The sequence below is a fragment of the Erythrolamprus reginae genome, chromosome 11 (genome assembly GCF_031021105.1).
Source record: "Erythrolamprus reginae isolate rEryReg1 chromosome 11, rEryReg1.hap1, whole genome shotgun sequence".
NCBI classification, from domain to species: Eukaryota; Metazoa; Chordata; class Lepidosauria; order Squamata; family Dipsadidae; genus Erythrolamprus; species Erythrolamprus reginae.
In genome coordinates, this window is record NC_091960.1 from 11662208 (window position 1) to 11685802 (window position 23595).

The 23595-nt window shown below is 39.9% G+C and overlaps 2 protein-coding genes across 2 annotated transcripts in view; one reads left to right on the forward strand and one right to left on the reverse strand.

Annotated features, from left to right (window-relative positions):
• LOC139173994 (IgGFc-binding protein-like) overlaps nt 1-23595 on the forward strand; it is an 842349-nt gene that overhangs the window by 647623 nt on the left and 171131 nt on the right. The window lies entirely within an intron of this gene.
• NPHS1 (NPHS1 adhesion molecule, nephrin) overlaps nt 1-23595 on the reverse strand; it is an 87589-nt gene that overhangs the window by 42266 nt on the left and 21728 nt on the right. The window contains exons 6-15 of the mRNA XM_070764152.1: nt 22323-22426; nt 21678-21796; nt 18053-18224; nt 16700-16857; nt 14373-14514; nt 14163-14287; nt 11373-11459; nt 6984-7155; nt 4451-4580; nt 2098-2270 (exon numbers count right to left, since the gene is read on the reverse strand). Coding sequence (XP_070620253.1) covers nt 2098-2270; nt 4451-4580; nt 6984-7155; nt 11373-11459; nt 14163-14287; nt 14373-14514; nt 16700-16857; nt 18053-18224; nt 21678-21796; nt 22323-22426 — 1382 coding nt within the window. The remainder of the gene's footprint in view (nt 1-2097; nt 2271-4450; nt 4581-6983; nt 7156-11372; nt 11460-14162; nt 14288-14372; nt 14515-16699; nt 16858-18052; nt 18225-21677; nt 21797-22322; nt 22427-23595) is intronic.

The following is a 23595-nucleotide window of genomic DNA, read 5'->3' on the forward strand; positions in this document are numbered from 1 at the left end:
TTTTTTTTTTACTCCCTGTGTGTATTTGTCAACAGGTTTACAGTAACTATTCCTTGCTCTCTCTGCATTGGTTTTCTATGCTGATAACCTCACAGCAGCTAATGCTGAAGCTCTTCTTTGGATACACTTATTTATTTATTTGTTTGTTTGTTTATTTATTTAATTGGATTTGTATGCCATCCCTCTCCAAGGACTCAGGGTGGCTCACAGCATATATAAAAACAGAACAATAATGTAAATCCAATTAATGATGAGAAGGAATCCAGTTTTGAAGGATTTTAACTCTTAGGTTTTAGCTTTGTTGCTGATCGAGCTACTTTTTTTACTTTTTAATTTATTGTTAATATTGTTAATTTGTTTACCCTCTTTTAAATTTACAGAGCTAGTTTACTGGTTTTCTTTAAAATAAATATTCTAAAACATGTCTCAATTAATGTAATTTTATTGTTTTCCATTTTTATAAGTAACCAGTAGCCACTGCATTTTCTAACCTCGGCTTATACTCGGGTCAATACGTTTCCCCAGTTTTTGTGGCAAAAATTGGTGCCTCGGCTTATACTCGGGTCGGCTTATACTCGAGTATATACGGTATTCAACACAAAAATATGTAACCCTTCCCTGGTGCAGAGCTGAAGGGATTGGATACTGTAGCCTAGAGGATAATTCTCTGCCTTACAAGGCAAAGGTTGCAGGTTCAAGTCCCAGTGGGTATGGCTAGCTGATGAGGCCGAAATAGATCTATCCTAGTCTCCCTTAATTTTCAAATTCAGCAAAAAAAAGTGTGATACATACAGATAGAATTGTCGGCTATCAATAAAATTAACTGCCTTGGAAATGGCCCTGGGTTGGGCCGAGAGGCAAATAAGGAGCTGTGATGTTCCTTCAATACACCAGGGCGATTCGACACAAAAATATGAAACCCTTCCCTGGTGCAGAGCTGAAGGGATTGGATACTGTAGCCTAGAGGATAATTCTCTGCCTTACAAGGCAAAGGTTGCAGGTTCAAGTCCCAGTGGGTATGGCTAGCTGATGAGGCCGAAATAGATCTATCCTAGTCTCCCTTAATTTTCAAATTCAGCAAAAAAAGTGTGATACATACAGATAGAATTGTCGGCTATCAATAAAATTAACTGCCTTGGAAATGGCCCTGGGTTGGGCCGAGAGGCAAATAAGGAGCTGTGATGTTCCTTCAATACACCAGGGCGATTCGACACAAAAATATGAAACCCTTCCCTGGTGCAGAGCTGAAGGGATTGGATACTGTAGCCTAGAGGATAATTCTCTGCCTTACAAGGCAAAGGTTGCAGGTTCAAGTCCCAGTGGGTATGGCTAGCTGATGAGGCCAAAATAAGGTCGAAATAGATCTATCCTAGCCTCCCTTAATTTTCAAATTCAGCAAAAAAACATGTGACATATATATGTGTGTGTGTGTGTGTGTGTGTGCGTGTGTGTGTGTGTGTGTCAAATGTTTTTAGCTGGAATTTTAAAATTAAGGGAGACTAGGATGGTCCCATTTCGGCCTTGTTCTGGCCTCATCAGCTAGCCACACCCTTCCTTACTGGGATTCGATCTGGTAGCCTCTGCCTTGTAAGGCAGAGAATTAGCAGTTGAGCCATCAGACCTGATCCCTTCCAGCTCTGTACCAGGGAGGGGCTATATGTTTTGTTTTTTTATGTCGGATCACCCTGGTATATTGAAGGAACGTCACAGCTCCTTTTTGCCTCTAGGCCCAACCCAGGACCATTTCAAGGCAGTTAATTTATTCATAGCCGACAACTATATTCTGTATGTGTCAAATGTTTTTAGCTGGAATTTTAAAATTAAGGGAGACTAGGATAGTCCCATTTCGGCCTTGTTCTGGCCTCATCAGCTAGCCACACCCTTCCTTACTGGGATTCAATCTGGTGGACTCTGCCTTGTAATACACACACACACACACACACACACACACATATACCCACTAAAACTCTCATTGTGTATTGGACAAAATAAATAAATAAATAAACAAACAAAATCCATTTAACAAAAAGCTTCATTTTCAAAAGCTGAACTTCTGGCAACAAATAAACGGCAGTTAAGGGACGTTTCCATACTTACATAGGACCGTAAGCTGGTAGAAGGTGTTCACACCTTCGGAGAGAACAGAGCTGTAGGCGTAGCATTCCACCCTCTGCCCGTGATCGGCCGATGACACCACCAGAGTCATCTTTTCTGAAGAGGAGAAACCTCCATACTCTGCTTTCCTTTGCCCTAAATGGATGCCGTCCAGCCTGAAGGCGAGAACACATGAAGATGATCACCGCCGAACTTAATGTTTCTGACAAGAATCCAAAGATGAACCCTCTACATTCAGAGACAAACTACTGACAGAGCTCAGCTGCCGGGGATGAGCAAGAGACAAGACCTGATGGCTTCACAGCCCCGTTTCCACGTCTTCTGACAGGCCTGTGATCACGCTGCTGTCAGATACAGAAAGCAGGGCTGAGTGAAGTTTGGGGACTGATTTGGCTGCCCAGTTCTTCTTGTTGACGTTGTAGCCCAAGCCTGGGGAAGCCTGATGGGTCAGGGCAGGGGAATAATGGCAGAAATACGAAGTGACAGGCTGAAGAATGTTTCCATACACAGCAAAGAGGATTGTTTCTTTCTCCTGCATGGATTTGTTGTTCTGATGGCATTGTGGGAGGAAGGCACGTGACCCAAATGGGTCTGCAGCACACAGCCATTATTATTATTATTATTATTATTATTATTATTATTATTATTATTATTATTATCATTATTATCATTATTATCATTATTATTATCATTATTATCATTATCATTATCATTATCATTATCATTATCATTATCATTATCATTATCATTATCATTAATAATAATAATAATAGTAATAATAATTAGTACTGCAGTCAGGCAGTAGTGAAAGCAAGTAGGATGCTTGGCTGCATAGCTAGAGGTATAACAAGCAGGAAGAGGGAGATTATGATCCCGCTATATAGAGCGCTGGTGAGACCACATTTGCAATACAGTGATCCCTCGATTATCGCGAGGGTTCCATTCCAAGACCCCTCGCGATAATCGATTTTTCGCGATGTAGGGTTGCGGAAGTAAAAACACCATCTGCGCATGCGCGCCCTTTTTCCATGGCCGCGCATGCGCAGATGGTGGAGTTTGCGTGGGCGGCGGGGAAACCCGGATCTTCGTCTGCTCGCTGCTGCTGCTGCGGCCGCCCAGCAGCTGATCTGCTCGGCGGCAGCAGCGAGGAGCCAAATCGGGCTTTCCCCTTTACGTGGGCGGCAGGGAAACACGGATCTTCGTCTGCTCGCTGCTGCTGCGTCTATGCGACGTTTCGGTGAAATCACATTCACCATCCGAAACGTCGCATAGACACTCAAAATATTACACGGGGCAAAACCCGAACTCAGAGCAATCTACATACATATACCCGTGAAAACCTACGAAAATATATATACATATATATGTATATGTATATGTATATGTATATGTATATGTATATGTATATGTCTATGTATATGTATATGTATATGTATATGTATATGTATATGTATATGTATATGTCTATGTCTATGTCTATGTCTATGTCTATGTCTATGTCTATGTCTATGTCTATGTATATGTATATGTATATGTATATGTATATGTATATGTATATGTATATGTATATGTATATGTATATGTATATGTATATGTATATGTATATGTATATGTATATGTATATGTATATGTATATGTATATGTATATGTATATGTATATGTATATGTATATGTATATGTATATGTATATGTATATGTCTATGTCTATGTCTATGTCTATGTCTATGTCTATGTATATGTATATGTATATGTATATGTATATGTATATGTATATGTATATGTATATGTATATGTATATGTATATGTCTATGTCTATGTCTATGTCTATGTCTATGTCTATGTCTATGTATATGTATATGTATATGTATATGTATATGTATATGTATATGTATATGTATATGTATATGTATATGTATATGTATATGTATATGTATATGTATATGTATATGTATATGTATATGTCTATGTCTATGTCTATGTCTATGTCTATGTCTATGTATATGTATATGTATATGTATATGTATATGTATATGTATATGTATATGTATATGTATATGTATATGTATATGTATATGTATATGTATATGTATATGTATATGTATATGTCTATGTCTATGTCTATGTCTATGTCTATGTCTATGTCTATGTCTATGTATATGTATATGTATATGTATATGTATATGTATATGTATATGTATACACATACATATAAGTGCTATTGCACACATACATATAAGTGCTATTGCTATTGAAGCCAGTCTTGGCAAAATGAGGCAAATCCTACAAGGAAAATCTGAGAAGCTTGAAGAAGGTGGCCGTCAGAAACATTACTCACTTTTTTCCATCTTTGAGCCAAGTGAGCCGAGCAGGAGGATTGCTACTGCCCGATTTGCAGGTCAGGGTCACCGATTGGCCACGTCTCAACTTTTTGTCTGTCGCTGTAATGGTGGCATGCAGAGGTGGAACTAAGGGAAAGAAAGAGTACTTCAGTTTTGCATGGGCACTTCCTAACCGTCCTGTTTCACATTCGCCCCCTATTTTTCCCACTTACAGTGCCCTGCCCAATTATTGGGGACAAAACATTCAGGGGAACAGAAAATGCAGTAAGGGCTCTATTTTATTTTTATTTTTATTTTTATTTCATTTCATTTCATTTCATTTCATTTCATTTCATTTTATTTTATTTTATTTTTATTTTTATTTTTATTTTTATTTTTATTTTTATTTTTATTTTTATTTTTATTTTTATTTTTATTTTTATTTTTATTTTTATTTTTATTTATTTTTATTTTTATTTCATTTCATTTCATTTTATTTTATTTTATTTTATTTTATTTATTTTACTATTTTTATTTTATTATTTTATTATTTTTATTTAATCTTATCTTATCATTTTATTTTATTTTATTTTGTCTTATCTTATCTTATCTTATTTATTTTATTTATTTTATTTTATTTTATTTTTCAGTGCTAGCGTAGCTCATTCCAAACCCAGAACTACAAATATTCCCTCATTTAGTTTTCTCCATAACATGCGAGTCCTCGGAGAGGGGCGACATACAAATCTAATAAATTATTATTATTAAATTATTTTCAATGCACAACAGCCTGCTTTTTCTGGACTCATTACAGACTTGCATCCTGCGATCAGTGAAGGGCTAAAAATTTTTTTACTACCACACTGGTCATGGCCTATTTTGTGGGTGTGGCTTGCTGACCATGTGACCAGGTGGAAGTGGCTTGTGGATCATGTGACCTGGGATGGCTTAAAGGCCATGTGACTGCCTTAAAGGTCACGTCAAAGGTTAGGGTTTGGTTAGGGTGACTGGCCTCTCCTCACCTCAAAGAGATACAACCTGGAGAAGGCCAACTCTGTGGGACCTAACTGGTCGCTGGGATTCGTGTGGCAGAAGGCGGTCCCGGAGATATTCTGGTCCGGTGCCATGAAGGGCTTTATAGGTCATAACCAACACTTTGAATTGTGACCGGAAACTGATCGGCAACCAATGCAGACTGCGGAGTGTTAGTGTAACATGGGCATATTTGGGGAAGCCCATGATTGCTCTCGCAGCTGCATTCTGCACGACCTGAAGTTTCCGAAAAGGTAGCCCCATGTAGAGAGCATTACAGTAGTCGAGCCTTGAGGTGATGAGGGCATGAGTGACTGTGAGCAGTGACTCCCGGTCCAAATAGGGGCGCAACTGGTGCACCAGGCGAACCTGGACAAACGCCCCACTCGGCACAGCTGAAAGATGTTTCTCTAATGTGAGCTGTGGATCGAGGAGGACGCCCAAGTTGCGGACCCTCTCTGAGGGGGTTAGTGATTTCCCCCCCCCCCAGGGTAATGGACGGACAGATGGGATTGTCCTTGGGAGGCAAAACCCACAGCCACTCCGTCTTATCAGGGTTGAGTTTCAGTCTGTTGACACCCATCCAGATCCCAACAGCCTCCAGGCACCAGCACATCACTTTGTGTTAGTATATTTATATAAATAGCAAAACTGGAAGCTTTGTTATGTTGGTATTCAAATATAGGTTGATTAAGCTGCAATTCAGAGCATACTGAATTCTCTCCCCCACCCCTTGTAAAAATATTACATGGAAACAGGAGTAATGACCCTTTCATACATCCATATACCTTTAGCACCTTTGCTTGTGAATATTGTATCGTTCCTCACACGTGTTTGAATCCTTAGAATGCTCTCTTACTATTCTTTTTTCATCCAAAGGGGAAGATTTACTTCTAGGTTTAAAAGAAATCCCATGCTAATCTATCCACCCACCTTTTTCTTTCTCTGTCTCTCCATCCCTCCACTCACCCTTTTAGAACTTCCCATTCTGTGGTGGAATTTTAAAAATAGTATCAAAAGTTAAAGAAACAAGAATTTAGAACTATTTGAACTTATTGTTTTGAAATTTTATAATTTTATAAGATAGAGTATTTTATATTTTATAAGATAGAGTAAAACAGTTTAAAAATGCCTATAGTATGATAAAGTTAGATGTGCTATTCACTATATTATATTTTTTGAATAAGTATTTAGAGATAAAGAAATTTAATTAACATAAGAATATAGAGTTAAATTCAATAAGTATCTACCGTAATATATATGTGTACTATTTCTGTATTGATCTGATCATAGTTAGGTTTTTGTTTTTTGTAGTAGCTTAGACTTCTAAGATAAGAGGAGCAATGGCAGCTCCTTGAGTGTTAAATGTTGTACGTCTTTGTCTTTAAAAAAAAAAAACAATTCAAAATATATTTTTTAAAAAAAGAACTTCTCATTCTGTGTTGTTAGAGAGAGAGTGTGTGTGACAGAGAATGTGTGTTTGCGCACGTACACACTGTGTGCTGAGTTTTAACTTACACTGGACCAGCAAACTAGTATATGCCGTGAGTGGGGGAGTCCTGGGAGGGCCACTGGCATTGCAACGGTAGGTTGCCATGTTGTCACTGGGAGCCGTGATCAAGACCAACTCCTTGGAAATAATATTCCCAGATGAGGCTGAAGATGTTCCTTCCCTTACTAACTTGATATCCTGTGGAAGCAAGGCATGTTAGAGTAAGCATAGTGGAACAGTTAAGGCACCCTGAAGTTGACTTTCAATGGGCTCAGATCAAATAAATGAAAACTCTGAAAAAGGAGAAAAACCTGCTACTGCCTGCCCTGGAAAAGGGTGAGAGGGAGATTCCTCGATATATCCAGTATCACATTATTTCCAGGAGCTGACCATACAGTGATCCCCAAACTTGGTAACTTTATTTTTTATTTATTTTATTCATTTATTTTGGCCAATACACAATACACATTGAAGAGAATAGACAAGTAGTAATACAGTGATCCCCCGCTCATTGCGAGGGTTCCGTTCCAGGAGCCCCCGCAACGAGCGGGTTTTCGCGAAGTAGCGATGCAGAAGTAAAAACACCGTCTGCGCATGTGCAGATGGTGTTTTTACTCCCACAGCGCTAGCGAGGAGCCGAAGATTGGGGGCGGCGCGGCTGTTTGCCGCCGGCATGGAGGGCTTCCTAGCAGCCCCCCAAACCCGGGTTGGGGGTCCGGGGGGCGCTGTCTCTCGGCGCTTTCGAGCCGAGTCCGGGAGCGAACTCGCTCACGGACTCGGCTCGAAAGCGCCGAGAGAGAGCGTGGACAGGCCCGTTCCTTGGCGCTGTCTCTCGCCGCCTTCGAGCCGAGTCCGGGAGCGAACTCGCTCACGGACTCGGCTCGAAAGCGCCGAGAGAGAGCGTGGACAGGCCCGTTCCTTGGCGCTGTCTCTCGCCGCCTTCGAGCCGAGTCCGGGAGCGAACTCGCTCACGGACTCGGCTCGAAAGCGCCGAGAGAGAGCGTGGACAGGCCCGTTCCTTGGCGCTGTCTCTCGCCGCCTTTGAGCCGAGTCCGGGAGCGAACTCGCTCACGGACTCGGCTCGAAAGCGCCGAGAGAGAGCGTGGACAGGCCCGTTCCTTGGCGCTGTCTCTCGCCGCCTTCGAGCCGAGTCCGGGAGCGAACTCGCTCACGGACTCGGCTCGAAAGCGCCGAGAGAGAGCGTGGACAGGCCCGTTCCTTGGCGCTGTCTCTCGCCGCCTTCGAGCCGAGTCCGGGAGCGAACTCGCTCACGGACTCGGCTCGAAAGCGCCGAGAGAGAGCGTGGACATCGCCCGTATCTAGAAGAAGTTGCCACCCGAGCGCTCTTGCCCGGCGGGAGGCGAAGCATATGGGTGGGGGGGCTGTCAGGACACCCTCCCACCCCAGCACTTTGCATCCCGCCGGCAAAGAGCAATAAGGCAGCAGCTTCTGCCGGACACGGGCAATGGGCGGGACAGAGAAGCGGGAAGAATCAGGAGGTTCCTTTGGCGGCTGGAGGCTGCCTGGCACCCGCTGCAGCCAAAACAACAAAGCCAGGCAGCCCCCAGCTGCCAAAGGAGCCTCCTGTTTCTCCCCGCTTCTCTGTCCAGCCCATTGCCCATGTCCGGCAGAAGCTGCCTCCCGTGCCGATGTTCCCCGCCAAGCCCAGTTCGGCTTCCCTGGCTGCTTGGCCGGAGGGGGGGGGGCTCGGCCAAAAGGGGCTGGAGACGCAGCGATTTGCCTCCCGCCCCTCGCCCCTGTGCCACCGGCACGTCATCTTCCCTCCCAGACAAAAAGGCCGGCCTTTGGGGATGAAGGGGTGTGTTCAGCTCTGCGTCTCCAGCTCCTTTCGGCCGAGCCCCCCCCCCCCCCCCCCGGCCAAGCAGCCAGGGAATCCGAGCCAGGCTTGGCAGGGAACATCGGCACGGGAGGCAGGAGACGATCGGGCGACCGGAGCAGCAGCCAGGGAAGCCGAGCCGCGTATGGCGGTGACGGCGGCCGTCTCCTGCCTCCCGCGCCGATGTTCCCCGCCACGCCCGGCTCGGCTTTCCTGGCTGCTTGGCCGGGAGCTGGATGCTGGTGGTGGCGGAGGAAGGCGAATGCGGCTTGGAAGCTGGGAGGGGGGCAGAATATGGGAGGAGAGAGGCTTGCAATAGAGGGTGGAGGAAGCGGCCATGGGAGGGCAAGCTGCCTCAGGGAGGAGGATCGGGCGGGACCAGGTGGGGGCTGGAATTTCTCCGCCAGGGCGAAGGGCAGGCGAGCGGGTGCTGGGGAGGGCTTCTCGCCCTCCCGACAGCAAGAGGGGGGAGCGAACGGCGTGGGCAGGCGAAGGGCGGGCGAGCGGCAGCGAGGAGTTTGCGTGGGCGGTGGGGAAACTCCTCGCTGACGCCAGCAAGAGGGGGAAGACCCAGGGAAGCCGCTGCCATCTACGCATGCGTGCCCGGCACGCATGCGTAGATGGTATTTTTGACTTCCGGGTTGAAAAATAGCGAAGTACCCTGTTCGCAATGGTTGGGGACGCAATAAACGGGGGATCACTGTATATATAAAGAAAAGGATAGGAGAAAAGATATAAAAATAGAGGAGAAGATATATGAAAGGAAGAAAAGATAAAGGAGATAAAGGAGAGAGAATTGGACAGGGGGCGGAAGGCACACTGGTGCACTTATGCACGCCCCTCTTAGGAACCTGGAGAGGTCAATTGTAAAATAAAATAAAATAAAATAAAATAAAATAAAATAAAATAAAATAAAATAAAATAAAATAAAATAAAATAAAATAAAATAAAATAAAATAAAATAAAATAAAATAAAATAAAATAAAATAAAATAAAATAAAATAAAATAAAATAAAATAAAATAAAATAAAATAAAATAAAATAAAATAAAATAAAATAAAATAAAATAAAATAAAATAAAATAAAATAAAATAAAATAAAATAAAATAAAATAAAATAAAATAAAATAAAATAAAATAAAATAAAATAAAATAAAATAAAATAAAATAAAATAAAATAAAATAAAATAAAATAAAATAAAATAAAATAAAATAAAATAAAATAAAATAAAATAAAATAAAATAAAATAAAATAAAATAAAATAAAATAAAATAAAATAAAATAAAATAAAATAAAATAAAATAAAATAAAATAAAATAAAATAAAATAAAATAAAATAAAATAAAATAAAATAAAATAAAATAAAATAAAATAAAATAAAATAAAATAAAATAAAATAAAATAAAATAAAATAAAATAAAATAAAATAAAATAAAATAAAATAAAATAAAATAAAATAAAATAAAATAAAATAAAATAAAATAAAATAAAATAAAATAAAATAAAATAAAATAAAATAAAATAAAATAAAATAAAATAAAATAAAATAAAATAAAATAAAATAAAATAAAATAAAATAAAATAAAATAAAATAAAATAAAATAAAATAAAATAAAATAAAATAAAATAAAATAAAATAAAATAAAATAAAATAAAATAAAATAAAATAAAATAAAATAAAATAAAATAAAATAAAATAAAATAAAATAAAATAAAATAAAATAAAATAAAATAAAATAAAATAAAATAAAATAAAATAAAATAAAATAAAATAAAATAAAATAAAATAAAATAAAATAAAATAAAATAAAATAAAATAAAATAAAATAAAATAAAATAAAATAAAATAAAATAAAATAAAATAAAATAAAATAAAATAAAATAAAATAAAATAAAATAAAATAAAATAAAATAAAATAAAATAAAATAAAATAAAATAAAATAAAATATAAAATAAAATAAAATAAAATAAAATAAAATAAAATAAAATAAAATAAAATAAAATAAAATAAAATAAAATAAAATAAAATAAAATAAAATAAAATAAAATAAAATAAAATAAAATAAAATAAAATAAAATAAAATAAAATAAAATAAAATAAAATAAAATAAAATAAAATAAAATAAAATAAAATAAAATAAAATAAAATAAAATAAAATAAAATAAAATAAAATAAAATAAAATAAAATAAAATAAAATAAAATAAAATAAAATAAAATAAAATAAAATAAAATAAAATAAAATAAAATAAAATAAAATAAAATAAAATAAAATAAAATAAAATAAAATAAAATAAAATAAAATAAAATAAAATAAAATAAAATAAAATAAAATAAAATAAAATAAAATAAAATAAAATAAAATAAAATAAAATAAAATAAAATAAAATAAAATAAAATAAAATAATGCAAATGTATGGGGGGAATGTGGGGGTATCAGAAAACAAATAGAGAAGGTTTCATAAGGAGGAGATTGGTTGATTTCCCCCACCTCAGACAACCAATCAGAACACAGGGGAGGGTGGGCCTTCAAAGCCACATTTGGCATTTGGCTTCCAGCTCTGGATTGTTCACTCACTTGTTTGCCCCGACAAGGCTTGGAAAGTCCACTCTGCTGAGATTGCTGCAGCTGTACGCGAACCCCTCCAGCAAGCGTGCATGTCACCTACAAATGATAAAACTACAGCTTGTTTTAGGAGAACTAAGTTTGTTTTGTCCATACTAAGGTGAACAATAGTTTCAGACAAAAGTAGGTTAGTGGGCCCTACCTTTAAAACCAATCCTAGATCAAGCCATGCAGCGCTGGATTCATCCTGGCTCAGCCCAGTTCTCTGAACTGGTAGCGCCGGCGGAAGGAGGAGTCCTACCAGTGCACTGTGTACACAGCTTCAGTTGTGTTGTGTGTGTGCACAGGTACACATCCCCAGCGTTTTTGTGCTTCTGTGCATGCTCAGGAAGCAAAAACGCACCGAAATCTCACAAAGGGGATGCACATGAGAGAAAGATTTCGGTGATTTTTTGCTTCCACGCATGCACAAAGCAGAAAAAATTCCAAAAATCTCTCACGTACATGCATCCCCTCGTGAGATTTTGCTTCTGCACATACGCAGAAAGCAAAAAATATGAAAAAAAGATGGCGGCAAGGCAGAGGCCCCAGGATCAAATCCCAGTAAGGGTATGGCTAGCTGATGAGGCCAGAACAAGGCCAAAATAGCGCTATCCTAGTCTCCCTTAATGTGAAGCGATATACAGTGGCCCCTCGATTTTCGCGGGTTCGAACTTCGCGAAAAGTCTATACCACGGTTTTTCAAAAATATTAATTAAAAAATACTTTGCTGTTTTTTTCCCTATACCACGGTTTTTCCCGCCCGATGACATCATACATCATCGGCAAACTTTAATCCGCCTTTAATAAATATTTTTTAATAAACTTTAATAAATAAACATGGTGAGTAATAATCTAAATGGTTGCTAAGGGAATGAGAAATTGCAGTTTAGGGGTTTAAAGTGTTAAGGGAAGGCTTGTGATACTGTCCATAGCCAAAAATGGTGTATTTACTTCCGCATCTCTACTTCGCGGAAATTCGACTTTCGCGGGCGGTCTCGGAACGTATCCCCCGCGAAAATCGAGGGAACACTGTATATACACTGTTCAAAAAAAATAAAGGGAACACTCAATAACACATCCTAGATCTGAATGAATGAAATATTCTCATGGAATACTTTGTTCTGTACAAAGTTGAATGTCCTGGCAACAAAATGAAATTGACTGTCAATCAATCACAGACGTTTGATTTACTTGGAGTTATATTCTGTTGTTTAAGTGTTCCCTTTATTTATTTATTTTGAGCAGTAGATGCAGTATATATTTAATCTAAGTCTGGCTCAAAGAGAAATGCCTGCAGGAGGAGCTGATAATAGGAAATGAGCTCCAGGCAAAGGGAAGTTTGCAACCTTCATTCATAGCTTTTCTCTCTTTTTTTCCCCCAAATCGAGCACACAGCTTTGCCTAAGACTGATTAGAGCTGACCTGAAATGGAAAAAGTGGGCCAATGATTGTCATTCTAGGTCTGATCTGGAGTACTTTACAGGAGATGGATGAGCCAATCAACTCTGCAGCAGCACACAGACATCGCTTTAAGCCTCGGTTTGCTTCAAGCATGATTGGCTAAATGAGCCAGAGAAGCTCATTGCTCATTGGTCTAAACCAGTGCTTGTCAAACTTGTCGATTTGTAAAATATGTGGATTCCAACACCAGAATGCTGGCTGGGGAATTTCTGGGAGTTAAAATCCACATATCTTAACGTTGCCAAGGCTGAAAAACTTGCATTAGTCTCCAGGACCACGAAGGAGAAGTTAAGGCGCTTTGATATTATTATTATTATTATTATTATTATTATTATTATTATTATTATTATTTAGATTTGTATGCCGCACCTCTCCGTAGACTCGGGGAGGCTCACAGCAATGATAAAAACAATATACAAGGACAAATCTAATAGTTAGACTGTAAAATAACAATAATACATTTAAAAAGTCTAAAAAACAAGAAACCCCAATATATAAAAAACATACATACAGTCATATCATACACACAAAAAACTACATAGGCAGGGGGAGATGTTTCAGTTCCCCCACGCTTGACAAAAGAGGTGGGTTTTTAAGGAGTTTACAAAAGGCAAGGAGGGTGGGGGCAGTTCTAATCTCTGGAGGGAACTGACTCCAGAGGGTTGGAGCCACCACAGAGAAGGCTCTTCCTCTGGGTCCCGCCAAACGACATTGTTTAGTTGATGGGACCCGGAGGAGACCAACTCTGTGGGATGTAACCGGTCGCTGGGATTCGTGTGGCAGAAGGCGGTCTTGTAGCTAGATCACCTACAAAAAGATATTGACAAAATTGAACGGGTCCAAAGATGGGCTACAAGAATGGGGGAAGGTCTTAAGCATAAAACGTATCAGGAAAGACTTCATGAACTCAATCTGTATAGTCTGGAGGACAGAAGGAAAAGGGGGGACATGATCGAAACATTTAAATATATTAAAGGGTTAAATAAGGTCCAGGAGGGAAGTGTTTTTAATAGGAAAGTGAACACAAGGACAAGGGGACACAGTCTGAAGTTAGTTGGGGGAAAGATCAAAAGCAACATGAGAAAATATTATTTCACTGAAAGAGTAGTAGATCCTTGGAACAAACTTCCAGCAGACGTGGTAGATAAATCCACAGTAACTGAATTTAAACATGCCTGGGATAAACATATATCCATCCTAAGATAAAATACAGAAAATAGTACAAGGGCAGACTAGATGGACCATGAGGTCTTTTTCTGCCGTCAGACTTCTATGTTTCTATGTTTCTATGATTGGTACCTTGTACCAATCAAGACGAGGCAAAGGGTTCCCACCACTGGCAAAACAAACGAGTTTGATTTCAACGCCGGCTCGAAAATGTGTCTCTGGTGGTGGCACATTAAGCCAGATTTTCTGAGGTGGATCTGTGGTTAAAAAAAAAAAACACCAATTAGCAGGAAGAAGAGAGGCTTAAAACATAGCTCTGCTGGTTCCCATCCTCCTCCTCACATTTTACTTTGAGTGTAACCGAAGCACTCTTGGTATACATTATGGCTTCATTGAAGGCCTCACAGGTCAGGGGAAGACCATTGTCCTCTCGAAATGCCGTATAGGTCAGATTGGATTCAGTGACCATTCCTCCATACTCTGCCTGCAAGAGGAAAGCAAACTTTACTCAGTGCCGACTATTTGCCAAGAACGAGAAAAAAGATACTGTATTTGTTCGGAGTATAAGACACACCTTTGTTTTAGGGGAAGAAAATAAGGAAAAAAATCTGCCTAACCAGGTATTCATCTGGCTAGCGTCCTTAGTCTGGTCAGTTTCACCACATTATTTAATCTCCTGGTTACAGTTTAATTTTTTTTAATCCAAGTGGGCAGCAATGAAAAAAATATTATTATTATTATTATTATTATTATTATTATTATTATTATTATTATTATTATTTAATCTCATGCTTACACCTTAAAAATTTTTAATCCAAGTGGGCAGCAATGAAAACATTATTATTATTATTATTATTATTATTATTATTATTATTATTATTTTAGATTTGTATGCCGCCCCTCTCCGTAGACTCGGGGCGGCTCACAACAGTGATAAAAACAATACATGGTAACAAATCTAATAATTAAAATCTAAAATAACAGTTTTACATTAAAAATTCTAAAAAGAAAAAAACCCAATATCTAAAATACATACACACAGTCATATCATGCACAAAACTACATAGGCAAGGGGGAGATGTCTCAATTCCCCCAAGCCTGACGACAGAGGTGGGTTTTAAGGAGTTTATGAAAGGCAAGGAGGGTGGGGGCAGTCCTAACCTCTGGGGGGATTTGATTCCAGAGGGTCAGAGCCGCCACAGAGAAGGCTCTTCCCCTGGGTCCTGCCAGACGACATTGTTTAGTCGACGGGACCCGGAGAAAGCCAACTCTGTGGGACCTAACCGGTCGCTGGGATTCGTGCGGCAGAAGGCGGTCCCTGAGATATTCTGGTCCGGTGCCGTGAAGGGCTTTATAGGTCATAACCAACACTTTGAATTGTGACCGGAAAGTGATCCGCAACCAATGCAGACTGCGGAGTGTTGGAGTAACATGGGCTCTCGCAGCTGCATTTTGCACGATCTGAAGTTTCCGAACGCTTTTCAAAGATTTATAGCTGCGGGGGGAAAAGCTTCTTCGAAGAGATTAGCAATGAAGAAAAGCTTTTTTATGTTTTATTTCATGTTGGAGAAAAAAAAATGTATACCCCCTCCTCCAAAAGAGAAAAAGCTTGCAAACTGGTAAGAGCAGGGAAAATCATTAGTACCTCATTAGGGCTGGAAAAACATTCTTCCCAGCGATTAGCAATGAAAAAAAGCTTGCACGCCAGTAAGAGCCAAAAAGAGGTTAGCGCTTCATTAGGGCTGGTGGGGGGGACTTCGAAAAAGCTACATTTGGAGTATAAGATGCGCCCAAATATTCACCCTCTTTTAAGGAGGAATAGGTGCATCTAATATTCCAAAAAATACAGTATCTGTTGTGGTTAGCTCTGGCCTAGCTCCTGCCCCAAGGAATGTGCAGGTGGATGTGGGGGAAACATCCACATGCCACATGCCTGTTTTGCTCCTGATGGAATCTGCCGACGAAGCCTCTTCTGACCAAAGAATCTTGAGTGACAGGGAAGAGGGGAGTTTGGCAGACAGCCCAGGAGAAGATCAATCATCTGTATCATCCCTGGATTCTGAACAAGAATGAATGACACATCTACGCATGCGTAGAGTGATGCATAGGAGACAACAACTGAAGGATTATTACAAGAGAAAATGAGGCCACCTGTGGTTGGGTGGGGCTGCTGTAATTAGTGCTACAGATAAAAGTGCAGCCTGGTGTTTTAGCCTCATGGCAGTTTATCTGATTCATTGTTTCGTCAAGATCGTGGTTTTTGTGCTGTTCAAGATTGTGTGTGGACTCTCTGGACTTTAGAATTGGACTCAATTTCCCAGTTATTGGGTGAGCAATTGGACTGCATTTAACCTGTGCCTTATGTGTACCAGAAAATCCCTTGGACATTTAAAAAGGAAGCTGTTTCTGTTTTTCCGTTTATAAAAACTTTTGGGTTTTCCTTTTATCGTGTGGTGTGTGTCTTCCTGGACTAATTACCCTGTAATTACGGGCAGTTGAAACACGCTGGCAGAACAGTATCTATGCAGCCAGTCTGCTGTTTGAGGGCCTTATTTGGTTGCAGACCGAGCCGACAATGTCCTTAAACAACTCCAGTGTCCAGGAAAAAAATCTACCAAGGGAATCCCTCCAGCTGATTCATGGTCCTCCGGTCTTTTGGTCTTGCCTACCTCTGAAATGGCTGTTTGGGTAGCATTGAGCTCTCTCCATCCCAGCCACCAGCGTAGCATCACAGGTGGGTTGCTTGTAGAAGTGGAACAGGTCAGGAAGATCTCCTGGTTTTCTTCAATGCTGCTGGAGCCTGTGATTTGCACCTCCTCGGGAGGAACTGCCATTCGGAAATATGCGAGGGAGGGAGGGAGGGAGGGAAAGGAAGAAAGTGATTCAATTGTTATGGGAGAGACACCCCAACTCTCCCCCCACATCACAGGGTGGACATTTTCACAATATATATCTCTCTCTTCTACAAAAAGAACAAAGCCATTGCTTTTAACACAACTACTGGGGTACATCGTTAGAAGGTATCTATCCCCTTCTTTGAAAAATCACAGTTGTAAGATTGCCTAATGCATTTTGGAGTCACCTTTTCTATACAGAAACAGAAGGAGAAATGGAGACAGCAGCTGTAGAAATTAAATGGGGGAAGAAACCTTAGGGTCCAAAGACGGGCTACAAAAACGGTGGAAGGTCTTAAGCATAAAACTTATCAGGAAAGACTTCATGAACTCAATCCGTATAGTCTGGAGGACAGAAATGGACAATGCAAAATCATATTCAACTTGAGATTATGGACAAAAGGATGAATTTGGTTAATGAAACTGATTTGCGACAACTGATGGGACGATCGGACATGGTAAGACGATATATGGTTAGTAGAATCCGAGACCAAGCTACAAGGAATAAATTGGAATCACTTTATAATATGTAAATATATATTTTGCTCTTGAGTTAAAATGGTATATATAAGAAACACCCCCAATTTGGTGGTGGAGCGTGAATATTTGTCTGGTGGTGGGCACCAATCAGAGAGCACTTGTTGTATGTTGTGTGTGTGTTATATTCTATATTTTAAAATCAATTTTAAAAATTAATAAAAATAATAAAAATAGTCTGGAGGACAGAAAGGAAAGGGGGGACATGGTCGAAACATTTAAATATGTTAAAGGTTTAAATAAGGTTCAGGGGGAAGTGTTTTCAATAGGAAAGGGAACACGAGAACAAGGGGGCCCAATCTGAGGTTAGTTGGGGGAAAGTTCAGAAGCAATGTGAGAAAATATTATTTTAAGAGTAGTAGATGCTTGGAACAAACTTCCAGCAGATGGGGTTGGTAAATCCACAGTAACTGAATTTAAACATGCCTGGGATAAACAAAGATCCATCCTAAGATAAAATACAGGAAATAGCATAAGGGCAGACTAGATGGACCATGGGTTCTTTTTCTGCCGTCAATCTTCTATGTTTCTAGATACACAGGCATAGGGAGGAGAAGAACAGCATTGCTAAAGAAGTTGATTGGCACTTACAGGTCACCTTCAGAACAATGCTGGACTGCAAGGGCAGAGATAAAACCTGGTTCAGGGCCTGACAGCTCACTACAGCCATGTTGTCTTCTGGTGTGATTTTGAGGCTCAAGGAACTGCGGGACAATTGGCTGGTGTCATCTGTCTTCCAATTCCTGGAGATGACTTCATCATTCTGAAAGGCAGAAGACCATCACCTAAGTGTGAAACCTCAAGGATGGAGGAAGGCCCATCAAAGAGCCTAGAAGCAACATGTTAGGCATTTGTGGGCCATTCTGATACTAGTTTCCCTCCAGTACTCCATCCAGGTTAAGGTTCATCTCATATCCCCACACCCACAATTTTATTTTTTATTTAATTTATTTATTTTGTTCAATACACAATGAGAGTTTTAGTGGGTATACAGTGTTCCCTCGATTTTCGTGGGGGATGCGTTCCAAGACCGCCCGCGAAAATCGAATTTCCGCGAAGTAGAGATGTGGAAGTAAATACACTATTTTTGGCTATGAACAGTGTCACAAGCCTTCCCTTAACACTTTAAACCCCTAGATTACAATTTCCCATTCCCTTTGCAACCATTTAGATTATTACTCACCATTTTTATTTATTAAAGTATATTTAAAAAAATATTTATTAAAGACAGACGAAAGTTTGGCGATGACATATTACGTCATCGGGCAGGAAAGACCGTGGTATAGGAGAAAAAACCGCAAAGTATTTTTTAATTAATATTTTTGAAAAACCATGGTATAGCCATTTCACATATATATATATATATATATATGTATGTATGTATGTATGTATGTATGTATGTATGTATATATATATATATATATATATATATATATATATATATATATATATATATATATATCAAGAATAGTCCTAAAAATGCGAGTTCCAGGTACATACGTGAATGATGAGGCAGCAGCCATCTCGATCACCGGAACATAGAGACTTTAATAAAACCACTTAGCTTTCGTTAGCGTGCTGCTAACTTCGTCAGAGTATTAAAATGCCGTGGGAGACAAACATCTTTATAAAGCATTACTCAGTCTGCTCATTGCCCGCGTCACGGGGCCACACCCTTCCCTCCCCCCTGCGGTAAGCCTAATTGTGGGCTTAATCCTGCTGGCTGAAGGGAGATCTACCGCTTTTGCTCGTGTTTGTTGCCTTTTTCCCTCCCCAAGGGAGGGGGTGGAGTTGTGAGGCAATGCTTCGGAGGTGTTTGGTATTCCTTTCTTCCCCCCATTGTCGTTGTTACTTTCTATAGTAGTACATGTCTGCTCTTGCAATTTTTTTACCCATGTCCTCGTCCTAGGTCTACACTGTTCTAATCCCCCCTTGTCCTCTATGTTAGACTTAGATTGTGCCCCTCCACCTCTACCTCCGTATTGCTCCAGTATGTTCCCTTGTTTCTCGTGGGGGGTTATCCCACCCTCATTTGGCTGGTTTCTATGTCTGGCCTGGGGAATTCTGCTGGGGGCTGTGTCCAATCTTAATGACCCATCTCCTTTAAGTCTCTATGTTCCGGTGATCGAGATGGCTGCTGCCTCATCATTCACATATATATATATATATATGTTTTCGTAGATTTTCACGGGTATATGTATGTAGATTGTTCTGAGTTCAGGTTTTGCCCTGTATATATATATATATATGTATGTATGTATGTATGTATGTATGTATGTATGTATGTATGTATGTTTGTTTGTTTGTTTGTTTGTTTGTTGGATTTGTATGCCGCCCCTCTCCGCAGACTCGGGGCGGCTAACAACAGTGGTAAAACAACATGTGACAATCCAATACTGAAACAGCTAAAAACCTTTATTTTAAAACCAATCATACATACAAACATACCATACATAAATTGTAGAAGCCTAGGGGGAAAGAATATCTCAGTTCCCCCATGCCTGACGACAGAGGTGGGTTTTCAGAAATTTACGAAAGGCAAGAAGGGTGGGGGCTATTCTAATCTCTGGGGGGAGTTGGTTCCAGAGGGCCGGGGCCGCCATAGAGAAGGCTCTTCCCCTGGGTCCCGTCAAACGACATTGTTTAGTTGACGGGACCCGGAGAAGGCCAACTCTGTGGGACCTAACTGGTCGCTGGGATTCGTGCGGCAGAAGGGGGTCCAGGAGATAATCTGGCCCGTTGCCATGAAGGGCTTTATAGGTCATAACCAACACTTTGAATTGAGACTGGAAACTGATCGGCAACCTTTTAGTATTGGATTATTATTATATGCTGTTTTATTACTGTTGTTAGCCACCCCGAGTCTGCGGAGAGGGGCGGGATACAAATCCAATCAATCAATCAATAAATAAACAAATAAATAAATAAATAAAATAAGTCCCTTTTTGTGGGGTCAGGCATAAATGAACATTCACTAAGCAACCAGTCAGAACTCAAGGACTTCCCCTACTCCATGGTGACATTCGGCAGCTTAAGCCATCTGCATACGCCCCCTCCCCATGAATTATTCCTCCTTGGGTGAAATTCCCCACAGATGAAATGTGCCCCAAATAACTAGGTTTGAAAGACATATTTAAGCGAATCAATTAAAGACTTAGCTGCAGCTGCATTCTCACAATAGGCTAAGATTAGTTTTATTATTGGATAGTGTTTGGCACAATGGGAGAACCCGGAGAAATGTACTGTATGAACTTAGTAGGATTCAACATGCAAATGCACAAAAGGGACTAAGGCAATGAAACAAGTTAAACACATTTTTATGCACTCAGCCGTTGAGTCAAAAAACAGTAAATTGGAGGCATTAACAAAGGGAGCCTTATTAAAACAAAGAACAGCAATTTAAACAATTTAGTTATACGTAGGTGATTAATTCTAGCTTTGAATTGCATTGCTGCAAAACAATAACCATATTGGTTAACTCAGCAACCAAGTTAAGTATTTTTGTGCAAATGTAGCCATGTACTAAGGAATGCAATTATTGATGAGTTTAATTGCATCTATCAAATAAAAATATTCTAATTTAAGCATGTCTCTGATGTGAACACAATAAATCAAAATTCTTGCAAGAAGGAAAAAAAATGCATGTATGTCATTATTATTCCCTCCCTTTCTAGGTTCCAATCCAGAAATTCCAAGCTGGGGTTTAATTTTATTTTATTTTATTTTATTTTATTTTATTTTATTTTATTTTGTTTTGTTTTGTTTTGTTTTGTTTTGTTTTGTTTTGTTTTGTTTTGTTTTGTTTTGTTTTGTTTTGTTTTGTTTTGTTTTATTTTGGTTTGGTTTGGTTTGGTTTGGTTTGGTTTGGTTTGGTTTGGTTTGGTTTCGTTTAGTTTATTATTTTAGTTTATTTTAGTTTATTTTAGTTTAGTTTAGTTTAGTTTAGTTTAGTTTTTATTTTAGTTTAGTTTAGTTTAGTTTAGTTTAGTTTAGTTTAGTATAGTATAGTTAGTTAGTTAGTTAGTTAGTTAGTTTGTTTGTTTGTTTGTTTGTTTGTTTGTTTGTTTGTTTATTTATTTATTTATTTATTTATTTATTTGATTTGATTTGATTTGATTTCTATGCCGCCCTTCTCGAGGTGACTCGAGGCGGTTTTATTCACATAGCACCCCAAAAATCCAAAACGTAAATACTCCATTAAATTTATTTTGCTCACCTTCAGCCACTGCAGTGTAGCAAGAGGATTTCCGCTTGGAGAAATGCAGGCCAGTTTCAGTTCTTCATTTTGTACAACTCCTCCTGTGTAGCCTTTGATGACAGGCGGCTGAGGTGGGACTGTCAAAAGAAAAGAAAAGAAAAGAAAAGAAAAGAAAAGAAAAGAAAAAACTTCAGACTCAGAAAGGTTGCACTAAACTTTTGGAAGTTCTTAGCATCTTGCCTAACGTGTGATACACCTGGTAATTTTCCCCCAAACCTTCATCCGTATTCCAGGGTTGAGGAACCTTCCATCCATTGGGAAAAGCATTTCTCAGCCTTAAGTCCCAGAATTCCCCAGCCAGTTTGTTTTAAGAACAGCCTCCAAAACATCATTCATGATCCCCTTGGTGGATCTTATCCGTCTACATTCCTTAGATGGTGTTCCTGGTTCCCGTCCCCATTTTTCATTGCATTTACTCGGAGTGATTTGGAGTCTGTTGTCTCCTCCCATCCTCCTCCTTCTCTCCCCAGCCCACTTCCTTTTCTCTGTTTGCTTTTTATTAACCCGGTAATAAGAGTTGCCTTGAGCACTTGTGCAGTTATTTTGATGACACTTCCTTTAATCCTGGGTAAAATGCCTGACAAAGCATTCCAAACCACTTACACAGGATGTTCATGGGGAAGCTGACAACGGCTGGTATTAAAGCCACTGTGTTTGCAGCCTTGCAGGTCAGCAATTCCTTGTTGTCTGAACTCTCGGGGGTGAACCTGAAAGAAAAACGTTTTTAAAAAATAGTTGTGGGGTGTTAAGTCCTTGAAGCAGGAGCGAAATCCAGCAGGTTCTGTAAAACTAGCAGCGGAAATTTGGAGTAGTTTGGAGAACCAGAAAATACCACGTCTGTATGGCCCCAGAGTGAGGTGGCAATGGAAATTTTTGCAATATCCTTCCCCCAGGAGTGTGACGCAGTATGGACACTTTTACAGTAGCCCGCCAATGACACAATTTTGGCGCGACAGCTCAGGTGCTGTCCGCACTGGTCCATTCGCCCTGCCATATTTTTTTTCATAATTTGCAGCAATTTTTTGGTGCTCTGAGCATGAAACCGCTGGGTGAGATCATCCAAGGGAATGGAGTGAAGTATCATCAATATGCTGATGATACCCAGTTATACATCTCCACCCCATGTCCAGTCAACGAAGCAGTGGAAGTGATGTGCCTGGAGGCTGTTTGGGTCTGGATGGGTATCAACAAGCTCAAACTCAATCCAGACAAGACGGAGTGGCTGTGGGTTTTGCCTCCCAAGGACAATTCCATCTGTCCGTCCAGTACCCTGGGGGGGATTATTGACCCCCTCAGAGAGGGTTCGCAACTTGGGCATCCTCCTCGATCCACAGCTAACATTGGAACATCATCTTTCGGCTGTGGCGAGGAGGGCGTTTGCCCAGGTTTGCCTGCTGCACCAGTTGCGGACCTACTTGGACAGGGGATCATTGCTCACAGTCGCTCATGCCCTCATCACCTCGAGATTCGATTACTGCAACGCTCTCTACATGGGGCTACCTTTGAAAAGTGTTCGGAAACTTCAGATCGTGCAGAATGCGGCCGCGAGAGCAGTCATGGGACTTCCCAGATTCGCCCACGTTTCTACAACACTCCGTGGTCTGCACTGGCTGCCGATCAGTTTCCAGTCACAATTCAAAGTGTTGGTAATGACCTTTAAAGCCCTACATGGCATTGGACCAGAATACCTCCGGAACAACCTTCTACCGCACGAATCCCAGCGGCCAATAAGGTCCCATAGAGTTGGCCTTCTCCAGGTCCCATTGACCAAACAATGTCGTTTGGCGGGCCCCAGGGGAAGAGCCTTCTCTGCGGCGGCCCCAGCCCTCTGGAACCAACTCCCCCCCGGAGATTAGAATGGGCCTCCACCCTCCTT